Raw genomic sequence first — 20,287 nt, forward strand, 5'->3', positions numbered from 1 at the left:
TTTTTTTTTCCCCATAGGGCTGCTTCTAAAAACACATTTTGAAAGCCGCAGGGTGCCTGGGCACCCCCTCCTGGCACACTTTTTTCTCAGCTGGCAGAAACCAGATCACCTCTGAGAGAAAATGGGGGGTGGGGGGCGGGGCCAGAGGCGTGGCCTCGCCCACGCGCAGGCTCCAGCAGAGGCGCGGTGCCGTGATTTGCATGACGCCTTCCCAGGGGGCAGCGCGGCGCTTGGCGGCCGGCAAGGTCCGGTCCTGGCTCCGCTCGGTGACGGGTGCCTCAAATCGGGCCTGGCGCCGGCGGCGGGGCTGGCACCGAGAGCACGGCACCAGGGACACGGCACCGAGGGCACAGAGCCATCAGTAGCCATATCCTAAAGAGTAGTCGAATACTGGAGGTATAAATAAGAGCCGGATGGAGGTGTGCTGTCGGCTGGTCCGAAGGTAGTGGGGTATCTCAATTGATTGTTCACAGTCAGTTACAGATTGATCTCCTCGTTCTCTCTTTCCCCCCTTCCCACTACTGCACTTGACTGGTCTTTTGCAGCCCATCCCCATGCAAGGTCTCAACCTTGACTTTTGCAGGTGGAACATTGCTTGCCGTGCGGCTCCCAGCCTCTCGGCTTGTCTTAGTGCAATGACAAGTACCCAAATACTTTAAATAGCTTCCGGCCTTTGCACCCCTTCCCCAGGGCTGGGTGTGGGGAAAAAAGGGTGCCAAGTAAGCTCTAGCATAAATAAGGGGGTTAATGAATCAAAAAAAATGGGATTTTAGAGCTTCAAGGGAATCCCAAGAGCATATTGGGTTTGCAGGTGTCAGGAGAAGCCGTGAGTTTTTGTGGGAAGGCAGGGGCTGGGGGATGAGGCAAAATCTCTGGGTACGGGGAAGGTGGTCAAAATATTTTTGTCAGTCCTTATTCTGAAAGGTTAACACTGGGTTCAACAAAACAAAACAAACAAAAAGAGAAAAAAGAAACGACCTAGGTGAAAGGAAATATCTTAGCAGAGAACCACATAATAGCTGCTTCTTTTTGGATGACAAACATGTAAGTCCAGCAGTATATTTTTGAATGCATTTGATTGACTCTTTGAAGTTGGTTTCTTTGTCTATTATAGAAGCACTTCTTGAGTCAAGCAATGCACATTCTTTCTTTTACTAAGATTAAAAATGAGTGGTCTAAATCTATTATTGATTTCAGCCAGTGATAAGCTAAAATTGGTGTTTTCAGACCAGATTTTTTTTTTGTGTCAAATAACACAATATCTGTAATTCCAAGTAGATCTTTATACTTTTCTAGTTATTCTGTATCTGAATTAATGCATTTTTCAGACTTCACTTTCAAAGTCTTTCAAAGACTTTCAAAAGTCTTCACTTTTTTTTTTTCCTTCACTCACATAGTTATTGATCTGTATTTGCTTATGGTATGATGAGTGATGAGCAGTACTGCCTTCTATTTGTGGTTACATATTCATAGTGATCTTTACACATTATTTGAATTTTCTCTTTCTTTTCCAAGCAGTATGCTTTCCATCAATCATCTAGGTCCGGTCTTTCAAACTGCAATGTTCCACAGCCATGAGGATGAGTTGCTACTTACACATCCATCGTTCAGCTGCATCTCCTCAGGTTGAGGTGTTTAAATAGTGTCTCTGATTAAGGTTGACCATTCCTACATTATCTGACAACCTAATTCTCAGCAAAACAAGGATGCATTGTTAGAAATAAAGCGCACATTGAATTGCTTGCACCACTGAAGCTGTTGTCACATCACTGAGATCAAAGAAGTTTTGATCCTTAGCAGTCCTGTTGGATAGCTGTCAGCATGAGGAAGCGCTGCCTGTACTGCTGCTGTGCCACTACAGAAAACAGCAAGCATCAAGGATCTTGTTAATGGTGGTGTATTGTGGAAGCATGAAAATGAAAAACAAAGCCCACTGTGACCTTTTTTCCATTTATTCAGTGATTTTTCTATTTAAAGATTTAACAGCTTTGTCTGAATTGAACTCTAAGGATGAGCTCTCAGAAAAATATATGGAGGTGGATTAGTAAGGCCACTTATATTTCAATGGACCGGTTAGTACATCAATAAATGCCTCTCTAGATTTGCACATACTGCTTGCTTATTTCTCCTTCAGATTTATTAGAAGGATCTTGAATAAAGCTCAATCCACCTGCCACTAGGCCCTCTGTGAAGACCTCTAGGTAAAAGCAGAAGTAATATGAACTATATCGCTCTATAAGTGAATGCAAAATTGCCTTCTGTACTCAAAATAGTACCACTTTCAAGGCACGATCCATTACCTGAATGCATTTTGTGGACATCAGTGTAGCATCAGCACTTAACGAAAGCTCCATGACTTATGTGTAGACTTTTTTTTTTTTAATGGGTACATAGGTTAAATGCAAGTTATTAGGCTCAAACAGCTGGAAACAGACTGGTATATAAAGAAATCAGAGTAAGTGAGTAAATGGTCATGTCTAGCCTTGATTTCTCAGACTTTATAGAAACATGGGTTATCAGTTGTTTTTCTTCTGAGCCCACCTTCTGCAGTATTTTCTTTTACTCTACTTCTATCACTTTGAGGAGCAGTGTACTAGGCTGTATTACAGAATAATTCTCCTCTATTGTAAGGCAAAGCATACTAAATTTCAGGAAGGTTACTGTAGCTCAGATAAAGCGAGTAGCAGCACATTAATCAAGAGCAGGCTGACAAACATCAGCTTTCACAATGAAGAAACAAATGGCTGTTCAAAACCCCAGCACAATGAAATCCATCAAGGGATTGGGTTACTGATATTGATAAGGGTTTTATTTGCACGGTTGTGTTAAATGTAGCTTTATCTTCTCTGCGTTTTTGTTTACCAATCTGCACACAGCTTGGAATTTGAACAAAGAGCATTTCTGGAAGGGAAACTTCCGCCTTTCTGATGTATAGATTAATGGTAACTCACAGAGGAAATCTTTTCTTCTCTACAAGCAGAGATGAAACTGGAGAGTGGCCACAACCTTCCAGACCAAGTCCTTCCAGTACCGAGCGGTCTCACCCAGCCTCTGCCAAGGACTTGGCCAGACAAGCATTCAGGAGTTCCCCAGAGAGCCATGGTACAAAGACTCAGGTAACCACAGGGTGCAAGACCAGCTGTTCATGGCACAGGAACCTCATTCATGCTGAAATGACAGCAGTCCATGGCTCCTGGACTCTGGAAGGATGCACAATAGCGTCTAAGGAAGTCAGCTTCAGGGCCAAGGACCTGCCAAAGATGAGCAAGCAACCTTCCACGCTCTGTGGGATTCTGGACAGATTTCAAGTGAGGCTGTGTGCCTAGAAAGCTTTTGCCAGCCCATGGCTTCCTGCAACCTACTACAGGTTCAGGCAGGAAAAGAGGGGAAGCCCTTCTTCCTTGACACCACGGGAACCTGGTCACCGTGGACCATGGTGATTTGTAGTGATTCTTGTGACAATCCACAGTTCAAACCAATGTCCCAGAAACACCTGGTCACAGAGGCAAGGTACTGCATCACTTCAGAGCTTTCAGCTAGTGTTGGTCACAGATCACCACTTTTTTTTTTACCAAAAAGGGAGCTATGCAACTTAAGCAACTTGGCTTTTGCTTGCTTTACTTAACAAATACATGGCTTTGTGTCACTTTTAAGTGGGTTACATACTCGCTTGCTCGGGGCTTGATGTACTTATTACCCCACAGGCTGCAACACTCAGTTCTCTGATCCTTGTGCAGTTCCAATTCAGATGGTAACCAAATGCATTTTGGAGCAGGGGCAGCTTGCAGGGGCTTCTCCTGCCTACCATGAGAGAAAGGACAGAAGTTTGACCACTATAGCAAGTGCTCGTTTCTGAAGTCTTTAACCCCATCATACATTCTTATTCACATTTGAACTTCCGGAAGCCTATTACTTCAACATATGGTGTTACATGAGAACAAATAAACTTTGTGGAATTGTCTGCTCTGTAATGCCTTGCTTGCTACCAAACACATCTTGGACCATCCCCAGACATCACCATAATTAACAGTTTAGAAGAACAGAATTGTTTTGTAGAAGCCAAGCAATAACTTTGATTGCAGAAAGATGGCCAGTTAATCTCTCTCAATCAAAAAAAAAAAAAGCTAGCATCAGGGTCCCAGGACAGCATTTATTTACTATAGCCTTGACTGCCCTAGAAATAGAACAGAAACTCACTCTCAGTGGAGGAGTGGCTGTGCTGGAGGTACTACCACCCCACTCCTCGGCCCTTCAGGGTAAGGGAGTGGCCCTGAAGTCTCAGCTCTGACTACATAAACTATACCACAGTTTACAGTTTTTTTTTTTCCCCTCAAAGCTGTGTGTGAGAACATGATGTGGTAGTAAGTCTTCCCCACTGAGCTACTTGCAATCTATCTGGGAATGGTTACTACTACACAAACCTGTGCTGAAGCCTGAACTGTAAGCTTTCTTCCACTTGGAACTACAACCTGAGATGGTATCATATGCTTGCACAGCTATGGGAAGAGCAAGTGACCTCCTCCCTTGCTTTTCTGCACTGTGTGCATTTTTTCCCCCTTTTGTAAGAGGTGAAACACCGAAACTGAGCAGTAGTACTTAGGTAATACCTTATTAGAGTTTAGGATGAATAGACGCCACTCTTCATGTACCAGAAAGGGAAAAGCATTTAATAGAAAATCCAACAGATGGTATGACTTATCTTCCTTAAAGGCATCAAGCACATTTTTTAAAAAAGTCACCTTTCAGGTAGATAGCTTTATCTAGCTGTGGCCTAATGATGAAACTACCCCAGTGAGACTCCTGGCACAGGGCCAAGTCTCAGAGAAAGTCTGTGGTATGCTGACAGTGCACACAACAGGGGATGGGATACTGAAGCTAAGTTCATTTGCTTTCCAGTATAACTTTGCTCCAAGTTGAGAGACAACAGTATTCTCTTTTCTGCTGGAAAGCAGTCAGGATAAATACAGTTACAGAGCGGAGGTGCCAAGGGGCACAACAGGCAAGGACCGGAGGGAAATACAGCCAAATGACACCAACGTAGAGAGAATGAGGAATTCACCCCTCTTTAATGCTCATAAACCAAACCTATAACCTCATGGTTGTAACTAACTCATGGCAACAGTGCCTGCTCTTGCAGCTCACAGATGCCAAGAAATTAAGTTCGTAATATTACAGCTAGGCTTATTTCTCTCTTACACAGCTCTGACTTGAGCAGTGCCACCCCAAAATAAAACCCAGGCCCTTGAGCACAGCCCTAAGTATCTGCAACCCAGGCTGCCTCCACCTGCAGAGGCAGGGAAGGGAAAGCATGCAGGAGTTCCATGCAAGCACAGCTCTGCCACTCCCAGGGCCTTGCATTGCTGCAAGGCCCCCTGCAAGCTGGAGAGCTTGCTTTCAACCCAGAGTGGCTTCTGCCCTCACAGCCTCCTGTGGAAGGCAGATCTCCAGAAGCAGTACAGTACTGGCAGTGATATGAAGTTAGCAGCTGCAAGAAGAGAGGTGGAAAATTCTTACCAACTTTTGACATTTACTGTCCCAAGAATGGAGCCTCAGCCCCAGCTTTAGTCCTCAGCACCAGCAAGGGATTCCCTCCCCCACTACACGTTCTATATTTATCTGTGTCCTCCTGTTGGGTAGGCAACATCTGTTTTGGAATAAATACCTACAAGCCTGCAACTAATCTATCATAAGAGCAAGTGATAAGCAGAAGCAATTTAGTTTCCTGCAGTGTTAAGTGAGGTATCTCAGGGATAGAAACTGAACTGTGTTTGAGAACAGGTTTAAGAAATCTGTGCTTACTTCTTTGAAAAACTGAGCTGATAGCAACTGGCAGAGACAGAACAGAACATTCTACTTGGGTTACATATATAAAGCTGAAAAATCATCTCTAACACATTGATGCTCAGCTAAGTTTGATCTCATGTCCTATTACCTACACAGACATTTATCACAGATTGTGGCCTCCAAAGGCTCTACAGAAAAGCTGTAACCAGCAAATGAAGATAATGCACTTTCTAAGAGTCTTGTAGATGAAGCATTGCCTAAACTTAACATGCATCTGTATATTTAGGGATAGTAGAGGAAAGCCTTTTCTACCGTGGAAAGAGGAGACTGACAATGCCAGGGCATGAAGTAAATGACTACAACTGCTTTAACACAAAGCAGCAATTGAGACATGATCCTGAGTAAATAAATGCTCAGCACTTCTCAGCTTCCTCTGATAAACAACAGGAGCTAAATGCAATCTCACACACCCCAGCACTCCATGGAGATTTAACACCATCCCCTTCATTCATAATCTGCTGGTGAGCTTTGTTCAATAGCTTCAGTTTAATTTTTAATGAAGGGAAAGCCTTCATACAGTCTCATACACCTCTGCAAGAATTTAATAGTCACGCTTTGCTCGGAAAGTTGTTAACTGTTGGGGGAAACAGTCCCTTACTGAGGCAGAAGCACACCTCCTTCAACAGGGATGCAAAGTACACTAAGATAAGAGAAGCATTACTTATCCCTTTGAAGGCTTTGGGCATTACCTTAACAACCAAATCCTACACATGGGTTTATTCTTGCTACACAGAAGATGCCATCTCATCAGGAGAAAAAAAGACTGGGTGGTGGTTTTAGATTTCACACCCTCCAAAAGGCTGAAAGCTAATGCAGCATGGAAACACTGAGGGAAGACTGATTATGTTGGTCTCTTGTAAGACTGAAAACAATGCTGCCAGGTCAGGAGCATTACCTGCGAAGTTAAGTTTGCTGCAAAATTGCTCCAGTGACACTCAAGTGGCACATGCTACAGCATCAGAGCTCTGGAAAGAGGCAGGCTGTTCCTGGACTGCTAAGTCCAGTCTTCTCCACAGAAGAATCAGTGCCAAACACTATCTTCTCTGAGACAGCAACACACAGATCTGATACCTGAATCCTAGCATTAGCCCCACTAGATGTTACTTCCATCATGCTCCAGTTGCTCCAAAACATACTTGGGAAGACTAAGATATAAACTGGTCAATACGAACGCATATCAAATTTGTCTAAGTCACTTCTCATTATTATAGCATCACCTGCTCTACAGAGGTCCGCAAGTCAAAAGCAGACAGGTCTAGTGCGTATTTGGTTAGCAAGTTACTGGTGTCTTATCTTAATAGCACTGACTAATTCATCCACACTTTAGAAAACACCCTTTCTTACTCTCAGTCAATACAGTAATACAGTCACCTGAGTAAGTACACAGAAATAAAACAAGAGAGCTTGGCTTCCCGCCCCCAAAGTAACCATACCAACAAAGAAGACAAGTATATTTGGTAGAGGAATTTGGTTCTCTCTTTTTGGTAGTATCTTTTAACTTCTAAAAAAACAGTTGCATTGGAATCAAAGAATCAAGCTCAAGATAGTCACAAAAAATAAAGGATGTATTTTTCCTCCAAAGATCAAAACCACAGCTAACGTAAGACATTCATATCATAGAAGTTCAGTGTCCAGAGAAAACTTTCCTGCAATGCAAAAAAAAGATACTGCAATTGCTTTACTGCTCAAGAATTTCCTTGTTCCAACTGCTGAATTCTTCTCTCAGGAAGTTTTGTCGGTAACTTTCTTTAAACTACAAGGTACAAAAAATTCTCTCTTTACCATCCCTCATCTCATCTAAAGCTCTTCTTTTGTTCTGGAGAGTTTTGTCGCATGCTCCTCTATAAATTTGCTCAAATGCTCTAAATCTCTGTCCCCGCCTTCAAATTTAATAGGATTGTTCTTCTTGTCCCTCGGAGCGAAGTAGATAGTAGGGAATCCTTCTACTTTGTAGTGGTCATTTGTCACATCATTGGCAGTAGCATCCATCTTGGCTATGACTAGATTTTTCTCATTCTTGTATTTTTTGCCTAGCTCATTATACACTGGTTCTAGTTTCTTGCAGTGTCCACACCACGGGGCGTAGAACTCTATGAGAACATCATTCTTCGGATCCATTACTATGGTATCAAAAGTTTTACCCACTACCACTTTCACAGGCCCTTTGTTATTTTTTGGCACTGGCTGGGACTTCACAATAGGCTTCAGTTTTCCTAGGAGAAAGGAAAACACACACCATTATTAGCACAGAGTAAAAACAATCCTTATGATCTCCCCTAAGAAAGGGCAGAAGTACATCCTCACACCAAGGAAAAGTGTTGCACCAGTAAATGAGCTTACCTCTACAGGAAACACTGGCTAGGCTGCTGACCATTTTTTTTTTTTTAGTTATGGCAAGCTTGTGAAATATTGGCAACAATGTCTCAATTCTCTAGAAGCTTCCTCCCTCTTTTTCTGGGTATCCGTCCATAATGTATTAGACAGTGATTTATTACACTAGCCATGAATATGAATGATCAACTGGCACTTCAAAGCTACAAGCAGCTTTTAGGCTTACCAAACACTTTCAGTGTTAGAATACAGCTAGATGCCACAGCATAACCTAAACAACAAAGTTAATGAACCAAGGTTAAAAGAAAAGAAAAAGGGCAAGAATCATCCAAAAGTTTTAAGCCACAGAGCACTACAAGGTTGCACGTATGATTTTATTGTAGCCATAATACCAGGGAAAAAGTGATGGAAGTAAAAAAAGCAAATGGCTTTTTTCTTTTTAGGAACTATACCTTTTTTGAATGCCAGCACAAATTGCCTGAGTACATCAGAATCAAACTCCTCTGGCTCCATGGCATATTTCTTGCCACCTTCATCCAGAATGGCAACATTGACATCCTCTCCACTCTCAAGAAGTCCTAGATCTTTTATTTCAGAAGAATAATCTTCCTCATCAGAAACAGCAAACACATATTCAGGGAAGTCTTTGGCCACTTCCAGAACTTTGCCTCTCCAGTACTGAGTAGCTGAAGAACCAGAATACAGCAGGATTAGTGATTTCTGGTTACATACTGCTTGCTTCCTTCCAAAGCAGAGGGATGGTGAACTTACCAACACGATAGTCAAAACTAAAGTCTACAGTATAATAGACAACCACTAGAGGACGCTTAGTGTATCTTTTAACATCATTGGAAGGCTTGCGATGACCAACTAGAGGCAAAGCATGTTTTAGCACGTGCTCTTTGATCTCTGATCCATCTGTAGAATCCTGCCAAAAAAAAGAAAAACAGGGAAAAGACGTGCAAATAAGTGGCATTTCTGTTACACAGTACTGGAAACTAGTATTTGTGCATGCACAACTAAGGAAGTGGCATGTTATAAACAATGCCCTCACCGTATTCTTCAAATCCTTAAGCACTAACGATAATTTAGTGTTCTACGCCTAACCTGAAAATTGCAGTAGTAAATTATTTGAATGCATAATCTCTGTGTTAATTTCATAAAGCTTTGAAGAACAAACCAGAATAATTTTGGGAGACGAACAGGTTACCTCAAATACCTAATGAACTATTTCCATCAGAAAGATGCCAACTGCTCATACATACAAATAAAGCCATCAATCTCTGAACAAACTTTGTAGCTTTGGACTAACTACTCACTTTAAGATCCAAAACATGCATCTTGGGCTCATGCTTTGACTGAAATTTTTCTGGCTGCATTACAACCAGTTTTCCAGGAGATGCTTTCAATAGTTTTGCAATCTCGTTGCTGAAGGTGTGGTGAAACTTGTAGTCTTCTCTTAAGCCATTAGCTGAAAAAAGGTTGGGGAAAATGAAAAGTCGTCAAGAACTGAACTGACAGCCTTCAACCAAAATCTTAGTACTGTACTGCACAGAAATTCTCTCAGACATGGAGTGGCCCAGAGTCTTAGAGAACAGCACAGGTGGGGAAACATGTGGGTAGCACTATTTGGATGCTGTTCAACCATGCATCTAGAGTATTTACTCTAAATCACAAAGTAAAGTCTTGAACAGCTTCCTGAACATACACAGTGAAGCTGAAGCAGCTATTTGTTTATCAGTCTCCTATTCCTTGGCTTTCCACAAAATAAGAGAAAAGTAGAGCTTTAAAAGAACTCACAAGGTCAACTAGTCAAACCATTTCCTTTGCGGGCAACCTGGGAGACAGTTCTGTATCTTGCCACGCCGTAACAGCCAGATCAGCTCTTAATCCAGATATAAACAATGGCAGCCCCAGAAGCAGGCATAGCCACATCATGAGGAATAGCCCTGACTTCTCTCATTGCTTACAGCCACTCTGTTTCTGTTTGAGCCTTTCAGTCCTGTGACACACGCGGATTGATTAGAGGGACTGAGCACTTAAAGTGCTTTGCCTCTTACACATGGTAGCAAAAATTGTTAACAGGACTATCAGCGTGTCATGTCAGAGTGGTGGTAAAAATAAGCATTGCCAGGAATGGTCTAGCTAAACTGACCCAGAGATGGATGATGATCCTTCCTCCAAGTCTCTCCACCCCAAATAAACTCTGTAGAGTCCAGCCTCTGGAACTGTCAGATATGAAGCCAGCAAAAGCATATGGCAAAGCTAGCAAGAAGCTGTGATTTGTACCTCAGCTAGGAATTTTCCTTCTTCTCTAGTGCATAGATTTTTAGGGATGCAACATCAATAGATTACCCCCTGCAACTGGCTGATACTTCAGTTACATGATCAAGACCTGGTATGAGCTTTTTTCCTTGAGTAAAAGTGGAAGATCACCCTTTAGTCTCCTTTTCCCCTCTTTAGGTCCCTTACTGAATTCAGAGCAAAAATAAAGGAACTTCTCATGTGTAAAGTCTTGGGCAGAATATCAACAACCTGGTCTTCTAATATTTAAAAACATTCCTTACCTGCTTCCTGATAGAGCTGATAGGCTTTGTCAGTCTCTCCACTAAAGATACCAATAATGATGACATCATCCCCATCCTTCAGAAATTCCTGTACCTGCTTGGTAGCCTGGATCTGTTTAGATGGAGGACCAGCCTGTTCAATCATGTAGTCGACAATACCTGTGAGACAAACCCACCACAAGAAATTGCTTAGAACATTTACTAAACTGAAAGGTTCAGGCATTTTCTCTACAGCATCATTTAATACCACATTTCCCATTGACACCCTTCTTTCTGTGCAGCCCTTCCACAATAACCAAAAGACCACATCAACAGGACTGCAGTCATGGTCTTCAAAGGCTTCAGTTGTGGATAGTCTCTTTTAGGCTGGTTTCAGGACTTCCATGGATATCAGATGACCTTACCTGTAATTCATCTTTTTGAAATTTTAGATCCTTCATAGTCTTGTGACCCTGCTATGAGACATGATTCCACTCGGATATTCCTAATTCTTCCCTCAATATTACAACCCAGTACCGAGCACTTCACCAGCCCTTACAGAGCAGTGCAACTAATGGCTGCTCATTTACTCATACTGCCAGCTTGTACATTTAAGTTACTTTATATTAAAAGGAGCTTACAGTACCACCATAAGATGATACAAAGATAAGACTACTTTATACTGCTGGCTTATGTAGATATGACTGCATCTTTTTTCAGGTTCCTCTAACTACTGTTGCTAGGATGTGAACAAGTTTGCAAGCTCTGTGCTTGACTATAAATGTATTGATGTAGCAGTAAAGAAAAGAAATCACAATACCATATTTTTCTCGTGGACCATTGTAGTCATAAGGTTTGCCTTTGCGGAATATTTTCAGAGTTGGGTAGCCACTAACATCAAACTTCTTTGCAAGGTCAGTTTCAGCGGTGGCATCGACTTTAGCTAGGGGAATTGGAGGTGTGCGCTTGCTGAGCTCCTGAGCAGCCTTCTCATATTCTGGAGCAAGCCTTTTGCAATGTCCGCACCTAAGGACGGAGAAGGGTAAAGGGCAATTTTTACAATGCACAGTCCTGCTAGGTACCTTCAACCCTGCAGTGAAAGAGCTGCAAGCCTCTTTAGAAGAGGCATAATGACTGAAAACATCTTCACCAAGCACGTTCAGGCCAGCTGTGCTAGTAAAGCAGAGGTGACTACCTTCTTGCTTACCATGGAGCATAGAATTCCACCAGAATTATGTCAGCACCATTCACAACATCATCAAAATTATCTTGGGTCAATACCAGTGTAGCTTCTGGTGGAGGGGTCCAATTAGGGTCAGAAACCTCCTTGACTTTGGCTACAATTTCTGAAAGATAGTTCAATAGCCCAGTTAAAGTTTGCACTATCATATCTATAGTATATCAAATGCAAGAGTCAATATCAAGATATCAGAGCGGCAAGCATGGTCTTGGAACAAACAGTCAAGTTTTTATACTGGTTTACACTACATCACTTTTTTTTTTTTTAAATCAAGCTCCTTTATAGTCTACTTTACTGCTGGTATTGCCAAGGTCTTTAATATTCTCTTCACCTACTGAGCATCTTAATTATGCAGAACACAGTCTATACTTTACAGCAAGTTATTACGTGAATTCCATTCAAAGCAGACAGAAAAGGTAGTTTTTCCTTCTGACTGGAGTGAAGATAGACACATTCATTAAGTGAGAACCATAGGGTTTTATACACAATGTCAATTTACAAATCTGATGTTTCTTACTGGCTGATCTCTCATCAAGCACAACAATACCTCCTATTCTAATCAAGCCATAATTTTAAAAACCTTTCCTCACTAAGAGCACTACACACTACCTGCAGAATTACCTTCTAGTACACAGAATTTAGAAGACTGGATAAAATTTCAGCCTTCATAATACTGTTCCTCTTAACACAATGGAACTTGAGATCAAAGTCCTTGATAATACACGGTCTGAGTAGCAAAACCATAGAATTCCTTGCTTTGTCATGAAGAACTGCAAAGGACTGGTGCTTACCATCTTCTGTTCGAGAACCATCATAGTCAACAGGCTGGCCTTTTTTCAGGATTTTAATGGTTGGGTAGCCACTGACATCAAAACGACTTGCTAGTGAAGTCGCTGCAGTAGCATCAATTTTGGCAACTGGAATAGGAGGGTCATTTTCTTTCAGAGTTTTGGCTATCTTCTCATATTCAGGAGCAAACTGCTTGCAGTGCCCACACCTGTAAAAGACACAAGTAGACAGATAAATGCAAGACAGACATGGAGACGTATTTTACTACCCCACATTTCCAGGAGGCCTTCTACCAGATGTTCACAGCATCAACTTAAAGAGTATTTGTCATGCTGTATTTTCAGACTCATGGGGGGTGGTAGTGGTGGTGAGAGGGCAAGAGATGCTATAGCTAGTTCGCTCAAATCACAACCTTTCTTCTTTTTCCACCCCCACCCCTATTCAAAAGATACCATATTTCCATATATGCTTCTTAAAGCCTCTGCAAGAAAATTTGATGACTGCTTCTACAAAGTTGCAAACCTTGTACTGTGCTTCTCCTCCCTGCCCCCAGATAACATCTCACTCAGACTTCAGCTTCTCCCTAATTTGGGTTCATCTTCTCTATATGGTACCCTAAAAATCAAACTGAAGAGAAAAATGAACCAGAAGTTATCCACTCACATATCACAGCACCTGTTCTCTCTGATCATGCCAAAACTCTGGGAAGAGCACAACTTACTGCTGCAAAAAATGGCACAGCAGAGGATACCAGCATATGAAAAGCTGAATACAGCTTGACAAACTGAAGACAGAACAGGAAAAAAAAAAAAAAGTAGCATGTAACAGACAGCCTGTATTCCTTAGCCTCTCAACTGGCAGGAAAGGGTGCAGGAAAAAAAGTGTCTAGTCTGTGGTGACTACACATCCTTCTACTTGGTTATATTAAGCTTCAAGTTCACTTTTCAAGCTGGCAAACTACAGTTGCCAAAAAGGAATAGGCTTCTGTGTGATGAGACTGGTATTAGATAAAACACAACTTTACCTCAAGCAAGATCATACTCTCCTCCCCTCCCATTCAAAGACTAGAAAAAGTCCTGGACATCAGGAAGAGGTTCTTCACCAAGTAGGGTTGTTATGCACTGGAACAGGCTCCCCAGGGATGCAGTCACTGCACCAAGCCTGTTGTAGTTTAAGAAGCATTTGGACTTAGTCATATGGTTTGAATTTTAGGGTAGACCTTTGTGGTGCCAAGAGTTGGACTTGATGATCCTTATGGGTCCCTTCCAACTCAGGATATTCTATGATTCTATGAAAAAGGACAAATGGGTAAGTCAAATGACTTATCCATTATATCACTAAGCCACAAAGGAAGAGAGTTTCTGGCTGCAGCACTAACGCATCAGCTTGACTGCAAATATTCTACTCTTATTTTTCCCATTAATGATCCTCATTATTTTTGTCCATAAGAATGCAAAAAAAGATACATTCTGGTTTAAGTTCTCTGTCTCAGTTGTACACAGGTAAATCCATGGTAGCTCCTGAGTGTACTGATGTAACTCAGTGTACACCAGCAGAATTTTTATCATGTATGTGGCACTGTTTAAACTAGAAGTATGAAGGAACTATATCCTTACTCAACACCACATCCTTCTGGCAAGGACAGAGACTGGAACTTCAAAAGGAAAACCTTCTAGCTAGGGAAGCCTCCTCCACATCTAGAAGTACACTGGTTCTAGATAGGCCAACATGCCAAGACAGCGTGCTGCCAGGTCATACTGCACAACTTTTCTGGGGCTCACTGGGACCATCTCTGCTCCCTGACAAGCACAGAGCAGAGACAGACCCAGGGCAGTGCTTCCCTTGGCACAGGAACCCTCAGTATGACCTAAATATGTGGTGACAGAAAACAGCATGCTCTTTCCTATGTTACAGGAGCAGGGAAAGGGACACCTCCAGAACCATCTCCAGCCCTGGACAACTGCACAGTCCAGCACTAGTGCTCCATAGCCTTTGAAACCACCTATGTTTTTAAACCAGTCATGATCCAGACATCTGCTTTTAGAATCACAGCTTACTAACATGAGGAAACAGTATCAACAACTCCTCACTCCCTAAAACTGTTCAGATAGATACCTGGTAAAGAGTAGCCCAAAAACAACAGCCCAAGCTCACCTTTTAGGATTGCATACTGCCAAAAAAGCCCCCAGCACCCATCCCATCCTGCTGCCTAAGGAGGTGCTGCAGACTGTGAACCCACCATGGTGCGTAGAACTCCAGCAGCACAGTGTCCTTGTCTGCAGTAAAGGTGTCAAAGTTTGCATCATTCAAGATCAACACACCGTTCTCTTCTGTAACTTCAGAATCATCATCGTCATCATCTTCCTCTTCGTCGTCGTCATCATCATCATCATCAACTTCTTTTGTAAGTGATTCTGGAAAAGTAGAATTAAAAAAAATGCAATATAGACTAGATTGTGTCAAGCTTAATGTTTAAATAACTCTACCAGGTTAAAGATGGATTAGATGTATCCTGTAGTTAAAGAAGTACCAGGTTAGTTCCTGTTCCACATCCAGTGACAGCTGCCCAAGCTTGGGAATTTTTGTTTCCATCCCCAACTGCTCAAGCCCAGCCCTGCCACCCCAACCTATCTTGCTTTCAGTTACAGAGATGTTTCAATTTATTGAAGAGGCTTTCTACATGCAAAAGCATCACTCTGCTTGTAGGCTCAGAATCAGCACCAGGCTGTGGAGCAAGTGTAAAAACAAACTGACTGTCACAGAATACACCCCTGCAAACCCATCCCCAGGCATGTGATAGAGACAAGACGTCCTTCTGGAACAAATGGAGTGAGGCCCCCCACCCAGGGGGCCCTTTGGTTTAAGGAGTCCAAAACCACTGGTCTAGAACAGGCCTTTGGAGAAGACAGATTTGCTCAATTTGAGAAGTGGGACTTGAACATGAAATCTGATGCCAAGACACTTCAACCGGTTCAGTCTGCCTTAGAATTTGAGATGGTGTCTTTAACATTTGATCATTCACAAAGACATGAATGATCGTTTTAAAGACGTTGTTAAAACTGCTATAATTCTAGGCAAACAAACCTTACTGAATGTTTTTATAAGAATTTCAGTCACAGAACAAACGATGACAATACCTCATCCCTAATGTAAAACATACATCAATGTAACTAAGGTCCTTTTAGCCACGTGGAGTTCCATGGTTAAAAAAGCAGGAAGAAAATTAAAGTTTTCAAAATTATATATTCTCTATCTAAGTTTAGCTAGCTTTCGACTAAGTTGACATGCAGGACTGCAGTAGGCAGCAGATAACGCACACATAGTCTATGTGTCCAGGACAAGAATTCTGAAAATACTCTTGATTTTGCCTGGAATTTGAAGTCAAGAATTATAAATGTAATATTCAGCGGCCAGGTACAAACAGGAAAGAGTGGAAGAAAACCCAACTTATTTTCAGGCCAACAGCAAACCACAGCAACGTTCTCATCATGGACATAATACCACTAAACACCAATAACCATTTTTCTATCAAAAGATACTAAAAAATAAGTGCATATGCTATCTGCACAAACATATTTTCTAGGGGAGTGTATATTTTAGTTAGAACCCAATTTTATACAATGCCAAAATACTGAAGTCTCTGACGCGGTCAGAGATCACAGGAGATCATTTATCACACAATGGAAGTCACCTGAATTAAGTTTCTTAACAACTACTACTGTTTCCCTCTCATCTAAGCATCAGCTAAAAGCACTATTTACAACTGGACAATGCCTTCGGTGTTGCTGCCTCGGAACACTTGCAGTGGAAGGGCTGAGCTTCCAAACACACTGCAAGAGAATTCCAAGGGCATTCATTTATTTACATTTGGGAATGCCACTGTGAGAAAGCTAGCTTTCAGGGGTGTTCAGCAGCCAAAACTTCTGCTGACATCAGTGCTCAGTAGATTCGAGGGCTGTATTTTACTGCAGGGTGTTTCAGGTTGGTCTATGCCTGAATTCCCTGGGAGCTGTGCAATATCTGTTGCTTTTCCAAGCAAAGCACATCAGATTTGACTTTTTACCATGGAAGGAACTTGAGCAAAACTCATTAGTCAATTCTGCTCATGCGGCTTTGAAACTGACCAGACTGCAACTCTTGTTTCTGCTCACAAGGTTAGCTTCCATCTGGTACGAAAAAGACCTCTGCAGTAACAGCAGCATAAGGTCAGAGTCTGGAAAGGAGAGAACCAAGCATCACGCGTAGAGATTCTGCTTAAGTTAAAAACACTAAACCACTGGATTTCACGTGTATCACTGAAGTAATTTTGTATCTTCCACTGGAAGCAGTCGCATAGCCTGCCAACACAAAGCTTTGACATTGATGTATGGTCATTACACACATCCACTTCTTCCTCCCCAGAGGTGGAGGCATGATAGAGGCATGTAACAGCAGGACTCTAGCCCTTCCAAAATTGCTTAAGGAGAATATATGTTTCTGTAATGACCACGAACTCATCCTCTGGAGTCTATAGCTTCATTGGCGCTTAGGATTACTTTAGCTACCTCTAACACCTCCACCAGCATTGGGTCCAAAGGACCCGCTTTAAGGATCTGAGCAGGTAAGGGGGCAGTGAGGCTTTTGTCATTAAGGAACTTTATTTTGAATCGATGATTTACATTTTCAAGAGAACAGACACAGGATGAGTGTAACTGTGACATCTGAAACAGTAGAAGTAACAAGTTAGTATTTGTATAATACAGCTCAAGAAAATAAAACACCTGCACTTTCTTTCTTAAAGCTACTTGCAAAGAAGGTGAACAAGGCAATGAAGAGACAGCTCTGCTATAACTTGTCCTCAAGCAGAATACAGACCGTTTCATAGCACAAATTTCAACACATTATTACTTAAGTCAACTAATAGAAATGACGCCTACTTTAAAACTCTAGGTACGTGATACTAACTGGCACGCCTTTTTTGGGATGATGGGCTACTCTACCTGAAACTGATTGATGCAGTGGCTTTACTGAACTCTCAACCCTTAGTGGAAACCTGGCCTGGTAAGTTTTCCTTGAGTAAGATGATTTCCGTGTGAAAAAGCTGGACCCAAACACGAACACCTTTTGGATTCTCTCTGAAAGCTTCCTTTGGGAAGGGCACTGTAGAGCCTGTTTCCAGGCTGCATCCAGCCAGATGACCTCCATCTCCAGAAACACAGAGGCCAAGACTTGTAATCCATTCCCAGGTCACTCAAAAGCCTTATTTATGAAAGCAGCTTTCCTCCACCTTTTCCGTATCGGATTCTCTACGTGGACCCTTCCTTGTAGCCATGCAAGGGGCGTAACAGCCACGGCGTGCCCATCACAACAACTTCAGGGCTTTGTCACAGGGCTGCACGGTTACAACCAGCCGATTTAATTAGCAGAGATGGAACAAGCGCACAGAAGAGGCGACGCCCCAGGACAATGGGAGGAAAGGCCGAAAAGCGCCCACAGCACAAACTGGGGAAACGGGGACGCTCCGAAGGGCTGCAAGCGCGCCCCTTGACGCCACGAGGCGGCACACGACCTGGCAACGTAGCACCGTCCACCGCGGCTAATTACAGGCTTTTAATTACGCGGTTAGGCAACCTGCCCCCCCCCCCCCGGCCCGAAGCGGGGCTCCCCACGGCTCCCGCCCCGCCCCGCGCTCACCTTCGTCCTCCTCGGCCGCCGCGCCGCGCGCCAGCACGGCCAGCGCCAGCGCCACCCCCAGCAGCAGCAGCAGCGCCTGCACCCCGCGACGCCTCATCCCGCCGGTACTGCTACTGCTACTGCTGCTGCTCCTACTGCCGCCGCCGCCGCCCTACCGCGCTCCCTGATTGGCTGCTGCCGCCGCCCGGCCCGGCTCCGCTGCGGCGGGGCAAGGAGCGCGCGGGGCCGTCGGCGCGCAGCTGCACGCCCTGCTCTGAGCTGCCGCGCGCCCATTGGCTGCCCGCCGGCCGCCAACCGCCGGCCGCCACGAGCATGGGGCGCAGCCGCGGTGCGGGCGCGGGGGTGGTGCCGGGGAGGGAGGGGGACGGGGCTTCCCCGCCCGCCCGCCGTGCGTAGCGTAACGTTGGCGCTCAGGATTGGCGGGTGCTGCCGGGGGGCGGGCGCAAGGGCGGTGGCGGCGGCCTGTCAGGGCGAGCCGCGTGCGCGGGTGGGCGTGGCCCTCCGTGAGGGGGCCGTGCGATGGCGGTGCTGCGGGGCCGACACGGGCGGGGGGCGGGTCCCGGTGGTTGTGTGGTGGGCGTCGGAGGTCACAGAACGTCACACAAAAAATCCTGCTTTTTTATTTTTTTCAAATTAAATGCGTATTGCTACAGCTTAGTGGGACCTTCTATGAGACCTGCTCAGAAAAGCTGTCTTGATCCTGCCTGATTTGGGAATAAATATTAAAATAAACAGAGTTTGTTCCGATTATGTGTTTTGTTAACATAGACACACAGTAATGCGGTGGTGGTACATAGCCGGGTTGGATAGTGACCCAAATGTGAAAAATTAAGTGTATAGGAGGTTGATATTCACAGGGTGTTTGGTTAATATGACCATTGATTTGAATGTAGTGCTGGTGTGTGAAATATTTCCTGCCTTCCTCATCTGAGTTCGCAAGAGAGAGATTTACAGGGTGTTTGGTTGACATGACTATTGATTTGTGGCCACAAAATGGATCGCAGGAAGTTCCTCACCAACATGCAAAAGAACTTCTTCGCGGTGATGGTGACAGAGCTCTGGAACAGGCTGCCCAGGGAGGTTGTGGAGTCTCCTTCTCTGGAGATATTCAAGGCCTGTCTGGATGCCTACCTGGGCAACCTGCTCTAGAGAACCTGTTTTGGTAGGGGGGTTGGACCCGATGATCTCTTGAGGTCCCTTCCAACCCCTACAATTCTGTGATTCTGTGATTTGAGTGTAGTGCTGGTGTGTGAAATATTTGCTGCCATCCTCATCTGAGTTCTGCCATAAGACAAATGGTTGCTACTGCAATCCATTTTATCCCAGCTTTGTTTGGAGATTAACCAGCAGACAGCTGGATAATATCAATATTATACCAATGTAGGGGTGTGCTGTCAGACCCAGCACTTCAGGGCTGACATTGTTTGGACATTGGAAAACAGGTGAAAAAAACTCATAGAAAAAAAAATAACCAGGTAAGAGGGAGAAGTAGCGTGATTATTGCTTTCATCTGTTAGAATGTGAAATGCAGGATTAAATAGTTTTTCTTCTGTGACGGCTAAGTTTTATACCTATACTCGTTAACCAAGTTGAAAAACGAGGTTAGTAAACTTGCTAGAGAGTCACAGGTGTCAGGCACCAAGATCCAGTAGAAAGTGAAAAAGGAAGTGCAGACAGTACAAATAACAGTTTTTGGATTTGTTTGAACTGCATCAGGAAAGTCTGCAGGACAGAAACCCTGTAATCCCTGCTCACACAAGGACAGCCTGATTATCTGACTGAAAGACTGCCAAACCGGGGGTTAACTGTGTGGGTAGGTACTGTAGCCTGGATCTTAGGCACATCCCATTAGACAAACAGGGCC

The 20,287-nt window shown here is 43.6% G+C and overlaps 1 protein-coding gene across 1 annotated transcript; it reads right to left on the reverse strand.

Annotated features, from left to right (window-relative positions):
• Positions 1-7,388: 7,388 nt before the first annotated feature.
• PDIA4 (protein disulfide isomerase family A member 4) lies at positions 7,389-18,705 on the reverse strand. Its single transcript, XM_083822419.1, has 10 exons — positions 18,424-18,705; positions 14,990-15,164; positions 12,753-12,958; positions 11,929-12,067; positions 11,542-11,747; positions 10,743-10,901; positions 9,495-9,646; positions 8,947-9,103; positions 8,628-8,861; positions 7,389-8,057 (listed from the first exon to the last, which is right to left on the reverse strand). Exons 1-10 carry the CDS (start codon positions 18,518-18,520, stop codon positions 7,642-7,644), a joined length of 1,941 nt encoding a protein of 646 aa, XP_083678545.1. The 5' UTR covers positions 18,521-18,705; the 3' UTR covers positions 7,389-7,641.
• Positions 18,706-20,287: the final 1,582 nt, after the last annotated feature.

The sequence above is a fragment of the Anser anser genome (assembly GCF_964211835.1).
Source record: "Anser anser genome assembly, chromosome: 2".
NCBI lineage: Eukaryota > Metazoa > Chordata > Aves > Anseriformes > Anatidae > Anser > Anser anser.

Coding starts and splice junctions, on each gene's coding strand:
- PDIA4 (XM_083822419.1), bottom strand. CDS start 18,520: ATGAGGCGTCGCGGGGTGCAGGCGCTGCTGCTGCTGCTGGGGGTGGCG. Junction 9,104..9,494: donor TGCATGTTTTGGATCTTAAA/GTGAGTAGTTAG, acceptor TTTTTTTGGCAG/GATTCTACAGATGGATCAGA. Junction 8,862..8,946: donor TAGTTTTGACTATCGTGTTG/GTAAGTTCACCA, acceptor CTGGTTCTTCAG/CTACTCAGTACTGGAGAGGC.